The 7,484-nt window shown below is 40.0% G+C and overlaps 1 protein-coding gene across 1 annotated transcript; it reads left to right on the plus strand.

Annotated features, from left to right (window-relative positions):
* Positions 1–3,037: 3,037 nt before the first annotated feature.
* Positions 3,038–4,672, plus strand: foxq2 (forkhead box Q2; the record flags this gene model as incomplete). Its single annotated transcript, XM_083970091.1, has 2 exons — positions 3,038–3,535; positions 4,298–4,672. 2 exons carry the CDS (start codon positions 3,038–3,040, stop codon positions 4,670–4,672), a joined length of 873 nt encoding a protein of 290 aa, XP_083826217.1.
* Positions 4,673–7,484: the final 2,812 nt, after the last annotated feature.

Genomic DNA, 7,484 nt, shown 5'->3' on the forward strand with positions numbered 1-7,484 from the left:
TGCAGCAGTACCGCGAGAGTCAGCGACGACGGCTAGTCTTTCACCAATGGAACGGAGAGGCAGCTTTGATTGACGGGCGCTCTCGGCCAATCACAGCGCGGGGTTACCCGGGCCCCGAAGCGCTGCAAACAAAATGGGCGGGATCACCGTTTTTTAAAGTTACAGTACAACTTTTTAAAAAGACTAAGAGACAGGTCTCATTTTCAAAATTAGGCCTCAGTGTCTCATAATGACACCGCGTGTTACAGTGTTTTGATATCCACGATGTGCCTGTTTAATAGTATTGAGGAATTGTGGTCAAGGGTCTTAAAAAATGTTTAAATTCAACGTAGGAGTAAAGCATGGGGTGTCAAGTGGAATCGGTCGCATGGTCTCTTCAAATCCCCTCCGAGCAAAATAATCCGTTTCAGGTTTTGCCCCCAGCCGCGAGATGTGGAGTTAATGCTTTGTCTGAGGTATGTTCATTATTGAATCAAAATGAGTGATTGACAAAATACACCCACACGTCAAAACATGCACCAGCTACATCATGTCCAAGACACAATGCCATGTTGTGTCCCGCTTTTTGCAAAATAAAAATATGTATGGTTGGGACACCTTCACGCAGCCTCTGGTGATCCAGCCCGGGTTTTCCAAAAGCTCTTTATATGTGGCAAAGAATAGCCTCATGGAAACACAAAAATCAATTGAAGGAATTGCAGTATCATGTAATAACATGGTGTGTTTTGTTTTGGCTTTACTTTGGACGTGAGACATCAATAAAACAATGCTGTACATACAAAAGGACAGAGGCTTTGTCATTAAGCTGGCCAATTGAATATGCCATCTATAATTACAGTTTGTGAATTTGAGGGGGGAAAAGACACGCTATAGGATTCAGTTTTTCTTTCTTCTTTCTTTCTTTTTTTTGATGCACCTGTCAAAATTAATTTCACAAATGTAGACCCAAACTAGCCTACAACATGGTGCATTTTTCACAATACAAGCTACTATCTATTTACAATTCTAATATTGGTTCATATCCTGTATAGCAAAAGTCTGCATATGGACTAATACAGTTGATAACAATTCAAAAGCTTGCTAATGTAAAGGCAGCATAGTGCTCTGTGATGTGCATGCATTTCATGTTCCATTATTTAAACAGAAGAGGGCAATATGGTCCATGATTTGACCTAACTGTTAATTCATGCGCTCTGAATGCAGAATAAAGCAGATCCATCTAGACACTGAATCATTCCTGTTACTTAACTGACATGATAACCACTGTGGAGACAATACCCACCTATCGACAGTTCATATTACAGCCCTCCCCCAGTAAAAACTTGTTTGTTTCAGATCCCAGACTTTAAGATAAAACATAGGACTTTTGACACATTTCTAATTTCAATATTGTCAGTATGATACTGCTTTTCTAAATAGTTAGAAGAAGATGCAGAATATGTGAGCAAATTAAGGCAGTTTATATATAGCCTATTTATTTTTATAGGCTAATGGACCTGAGTCTGTAATAGACTTAGCCTATCTATCTAACTATCTATATGGGGAAGTGGCTATGTTTTAAGATGGGTAGGATGTTTTGGTAAGCTTCATAAAACTTGAAATGACACTTAGTTTTTTTTTTTTTTTCAATTAAAAGCATTAATCTTACCTTGATTAATCTTGATCATTTCAGTTTTTAAATTCCAGTTGTATCATATGAGTGTAAAGGTAGAATTTATGTCACAGTTTGAAATGTATGTTTGATATGATAATATAAACAACAAAAACAAACAAAATGCACTGTATTTAAATGTAAACCACAAAAAACAGAAATGATCTTTTTTTTTTAGAGTTTTAAAGTTTGATCAAATATTCCTCCATACTACCCTTAAATGATGTGACTCATAATTAAAGAGCACTATAGGCAATAATCATTCTTCAAAATAAAAAATGAACCAAAATACCCCAACCCTAACTATTAAAGATGACAATATGCTACAATACACAATTATTAAACACACAGTATCAGGACTTAACCTGTGAGGAGATTCTTGAAAAATGTGCAAGACTACATTTGGTGAATTCATTCACAAGCAGAAATAAACTATTTTGTGCAGACCTATTACATTGTAAATGAAAAAACAAACAAAAACTCATTGTATTTCTTATTTGTAATGATTGCCTGCAAGAATTTGAATGAAGGTCATGGTTGGCACAATTTGTTTTTTTAAAGTTAATATGAACCAGAAATGAATTTTGTTCTCTTTAGTCATGGTTACTGTGTGACTTAATGTGAATCTGTGTTTTTGTTTTTTTCTCCATTACATTAAATTCGACTCATTAATTACTGCACTGTGGTAACTAAAGTAATTCTTTGGACAGCATCTCAATGGACAAAACAACTTTAACAGGATAAAACTGGCATCTAAAAGGCCTTTGATTCTACAGCATCCATCCTCTGCACACCATGTCTTACTAAATCTTGAGTGTTTAATCTCCCGTAATTACAAAGATTTGCGTAGGTTAATAAAAATAATCCGCCTCAATTGAGACCCCCTACCTGGACCACCCCTGTGCCTTCTTTGCCCCTTTCTGTGAGGGATAAATTCACAGTCATATAAATAGAGACACCTTAACAACTGCAAAGCACTTTGATTCAGGAGCAATAGGCAGTTGGATCTTGCGAGGGACGTTTGGTTCAGTGCAGAGTTGTCAGGGCGGCGAAAACGTTTAATTACACTTCGTTGGCAAACAAAGAGAGCCTATTTAGTCTTCAAGACTGACGTCATTTCCACAGGTTGAGGTAGTGTCGCTCATCAGCGTATCAGGGTTAACAACAGTTGAGAGGCTCATCTTTATCTGTGATCGAGTCAACTGTTAGACTTCGGCGAAACACGTGAGTGTCATTGAGAGATTTAGTTTATGAAGGGTCCTGATTTTAAAAGAAAATAGCCATGCTGTGAAACTCAGCCACACAGTTCTGAGAAGACTTCTGAGAGAAACGCTTTCCATTTTTCTACTATTCAACAGTCAGTTTGGAACCAATAAAACCTCTTTGATGAGTCTGAGATATCTTAATTCAGAAATGACAATGGAGGACAAGAGCAGCCACACCGGCGTCAGAGAAAGGCTGGGACTGAGCTTCACTATTGACTACCTTCTGTTCAATAAAGGAGTCAAAGGTTCTAAAGAAGAAGCGACAGGAAGTCGTACAGAAGAGGAGACAGCGAACAACATGCTAAATCATCAGAATCCTAAACCCGAAGAGGTGGGGATTCGCTCTGAGATACACGAGACGCAGCTACAGAGGTCAGCGGTAGACACCGAAGAGAGGAAAGTCAAAGAAGAGGAGGGGGATGAAGACCAACAACCAGAGGGGGAGGAGGAAGTGACCACCACCATGTCTGTCAGCAGCGAACCGGACAAGTCGGACAAACCCAACCAGTCGTACATCGCACTCATCTCCAGGGCAATCCTGGCATCCGAGCAGAAGAAACTACTGCTATGTGACATCTACCAGTGGATCATGGACCACTACCCTTACTTCAAGAGTAAGGTACGTACACGTCTGTGCTCTCATGTATTCCTATTTACCAGAAAAGCAGAGGTCAGCATATGACACTGTCAGAAAATGGCTGTGCTAGTGACGGAGGATGTTTAGAAAGTCCAATTGAGTAACAAGGCGAAGCTGCAAAACAACAGACATGAAAACAGGTGGTTAGTGTTTGCGGGAGAACTCTGAAATGAATCTTTTGTTGACTTTGTTAACTCGTCCGCACAGCTACTGGTGAGGCTTTCTTGGGACAGATAATGAGAACTCGTGTTCATCCAAGTCTTCATTGTCATGTTTGATTCGGTTGCTGAAAAATAATGTGGCAGCCATTTTCACAAATGATGTGACCTACTTGGCAGGTAATCTGTCTGAGTGGTTAGGCAATTAGGTGCTCACAGGGACACTAGATGATCTTCTTGTTGGCGAATTCACAAATAAAGTAATCCTGTTGCTAGGTTGCAAACTGCCTGTGCCTTTACCAGGTGCTACAACAGATTGGACGTAGCCTAGTGGATTAAAGTTGATCACTGGTTTGACGTGCTAAAAAGGTAACTGAGGGTGTCGTGTCTTACTGTGATCATATATGGTCTTGACACGCTATCGCGCATCCTGCCAACTACAGGACGAGGTGACATCCTGAGGAGGATCAGTGATACTTAGCAGCCACCTATGTTAATTTTTGAACAGGGTCACCCACCGTTTAACTCTTACTTAATTCAAGGTTTTGCTCTTGGCCTAACAATATTTCTTTCCTTGCTTCAACAGGATAAAAACTGGAGGAACAGCGTTCGTCACAACTTGTCTCTGAACGATTGCTTCATCAAAGCAGGTCGCAGTGACAATGGTAAAGGCCACTTCTGGGCGATTCACCCATCAAACTATCAGGACTTTTCCAACGGGGACTATCACTGCCGGAGGGCACGGCGAAGGGTTCGTAGGGTTGCAGGACAACTCCCCCTCTCCGCTGTGAGCTCTCCATACCACCCTTCCCTCACCCGGCCTCACAGAACCGCCTGTTGGTGCTGTCCTCAGGCCCCAGTGCTCCCTCTGTCCTGTCTGGCACCCAGACTCTACTGGCCTTGGTCCCGTGTGCAGCCACAAGTGGGCTTCTACCCGGGCCTGCATGCCTCTCTACCCTGAGAGTGAACAGTTTATATATCTGAGGAATCCTGCACTCAGTTTGGGCCTGTGTTACTATTGGATAAAAGAGACATTTTAGCACATTTTTGCTTATAATTATATCATTAGGTGATAATTGATATGAAGTTGGGCATTACAACATTATGTTCACCTTTGTAAGTAAGGACAAAATGTTTTTAGTGCATTCAATGATTGAATAAAATGTACAAATATTTTAAATGTATTGCACATCTTTAATTTGTATTTTTGAATGTTTTTAGAACACCAGAAATATAATACAGTGTTTTGTTTTAATCTCATTAAATCATATTGAATTTAACTGATGTTTTTTCATCAGATGCCTCAGGTGTGTGTGGGTGTGTGTGTGTGTGTGTGTGTGCGTGCACGCATGTGCATGCATTGGCCTGTGCGTGTGTGTAGATAGAATTAAAAGTGAGCCCAATGCTAAAATACCACTTGGTATTAGATGCTAATTAGTCAAAGCTGTCGGGATGCAAAATCTTCTGCCTTAAGAGCCTAAAATCAGGCTTCCCAAAGCCGACTCCCAGGGATATGAGGCCAGATAATCTGAGGAATCCCAAATAGTATCAAGAAATAGGAAGCTTATCACACAGTGTAATCTGTAACCGCTGCTGCAGAAAGAGGGGGACCACAGGAGGCCGGGGATGAAGGCAGCAGAGGAAAGGGAAGGAGCCAGAGGGAGAGAGAGAGAGGGAGGTGAGGGGACGCTGATTTATTGGAGAGAGGTGGGAGGGGCTTTTTTAAGGAATGAGTCAGATTTGTATGCATAAAGCAGCCATTACAGAAATGTACAGCAAAAAGAATAGTTAAAGATATATTCATATTAGTTCATACTTAACAGAAAATTACACTCAAAATGGATACAGCATGGATCAAGTAACATTTTTTTGAAGGACATACATACACCCTAAAAGCAATAAATGAAACTGTCTCTAAAGCATGAACGGTTTAGTTGTATTATGACTCAGAAATATTGCCAGTATAAGAATCAAGTCAATTTTGTACCTGTCCAGCTTTTACATCAATAGTGAAATTTCTCTCTGACTTGCAAAGGTTGGCATTTACGTCCCCAGTGCTCCAGCCAAAGAGGATTAGGTCATACATTGACTTTTCTGAAGTTTGTTTGTCTCAGCTCATGTGGGCTTCTTATTTGCAAATTATTGAATATTTGAATAAGGCAATATTTGACATGAAATTAGATTCTGAATAGACAAACAATATGTCAGAGGGATAAAGCTTAAGAGACAGAGAGGGGGAAAGAGAGGGCGTTATTCACAACAGTTATTTTCTGGTTATGTTCATTAGAACAATGACAAATCCATCTAATTAATTTTTGCTCACCAAATCTTCCTATTCAATGTCGGCAGCTAATTGGAGACCTAATTTGCTTAATTCCCATGAATTGGTCTCTGCATCAAATCCTCTTCAATTCACCAGCTTTAAGGCTTTAATTTGGTTGCATATGTTTGTGGTACACACACACACACACACACAGACACACACACACACACACACACACACACACACACACACACACACACACACACACACACACACACACACACACACACACACACACACACACACACACACACACACACACACACACACACACACACACAAGCGTGCAGTTCACACACATACAACTCCTACACAGACATATTACTTGTGTAACACAATCAGGTAAATGTAATTATGCTTTTCCTGCCATCCACAATACTGTAAAAAACAAACAATTATAAAACAATTATATTCAACCAAATCACATACATACAACACAATTCCAATTAACTACTTTTTGAGGGGAGTAAGATTGAGGTCATGAGCTGTCTTTGTGTATGTGTGTGTGTGTGTGTTCATATGTGCATGTCATTTTGTTAATCTAATGAGATGGGCGGAGGGGTGCGGGGGCCGTAGATTAAGGCACAAAGATTTGTTCCTGATTAGCAGAGAGTGAGGTAAGAAGATCAGTCCTGCTGAGATGACGATGAAACATTATGGCCGTGTTTTAATACAACACAGTTACAGCAGCATTCCAAAGCTGATTCCCTTTGGCTTACATGTATCTCATTGATTTGGCTATAGACTCAACACAGAACAGTTCACACAACATAGGATGAGGCCTGAACCCATACATGCTCCTAGATCAAAGAGATACTGAGGAAAAAGGGATTTTACTATCAGTCAGTGAAGGTTGCTCTGGGTTTCAGCTTCTGGTTTCTATTGTGTGCAGGACAGTATGTTTCATTAGCAGCACTGTAAAAATGATTTAACCCAGCACACAGGGTTTAATAAAATAATTGAATATGCCTCTGTTTTCATGACTCTAAAACCATAAGGCATTAACTGCAGATACAGCATGTATTCATAGTGACTGTAAACTTAAATTTAAACTATTTATATGTATACTGTATGTATATTTTATAATGTATTGTTGGGGGCTTTTATGCCTTTAATTGACAGGTTAACTGGAGAGAGACAGGAAATGGGGAGACAGAGAGAGGGGGACTGACATGGAGCAAAAAGCTGCAGGGTGGAATCGAACTCAGGACCACTGCAGCAAAGGACTGCTGGGCCTGCAGTCCTTGCTCTACCCAGTGAGCTATACAACTCCCCATGCCTTGTCTTTCTGAGATAAACAGCCTAGTTGAAAAAATATGACAAACGATGACAGATTAATTTAAATGTCAGACTTGACATGTGGGATTTTTCTCTGATAAAAAGTCATTTGTCTAATACAGTCTTGCTTTCTCTTCCTTTTCAACTTTTTTATTTCATAACTCAGAAAAAG

Source organism: Trachurus trachurus (assembly GCF_905171665.1).
Source record: "Trachurus trachurus genome assembly, chromosome: 4".
NCBI lineage: Eukaryota > Metazoa > Chordata > Actinopteri > Carangiformes > Carangidae > Trachurus > Trachurus trachurus.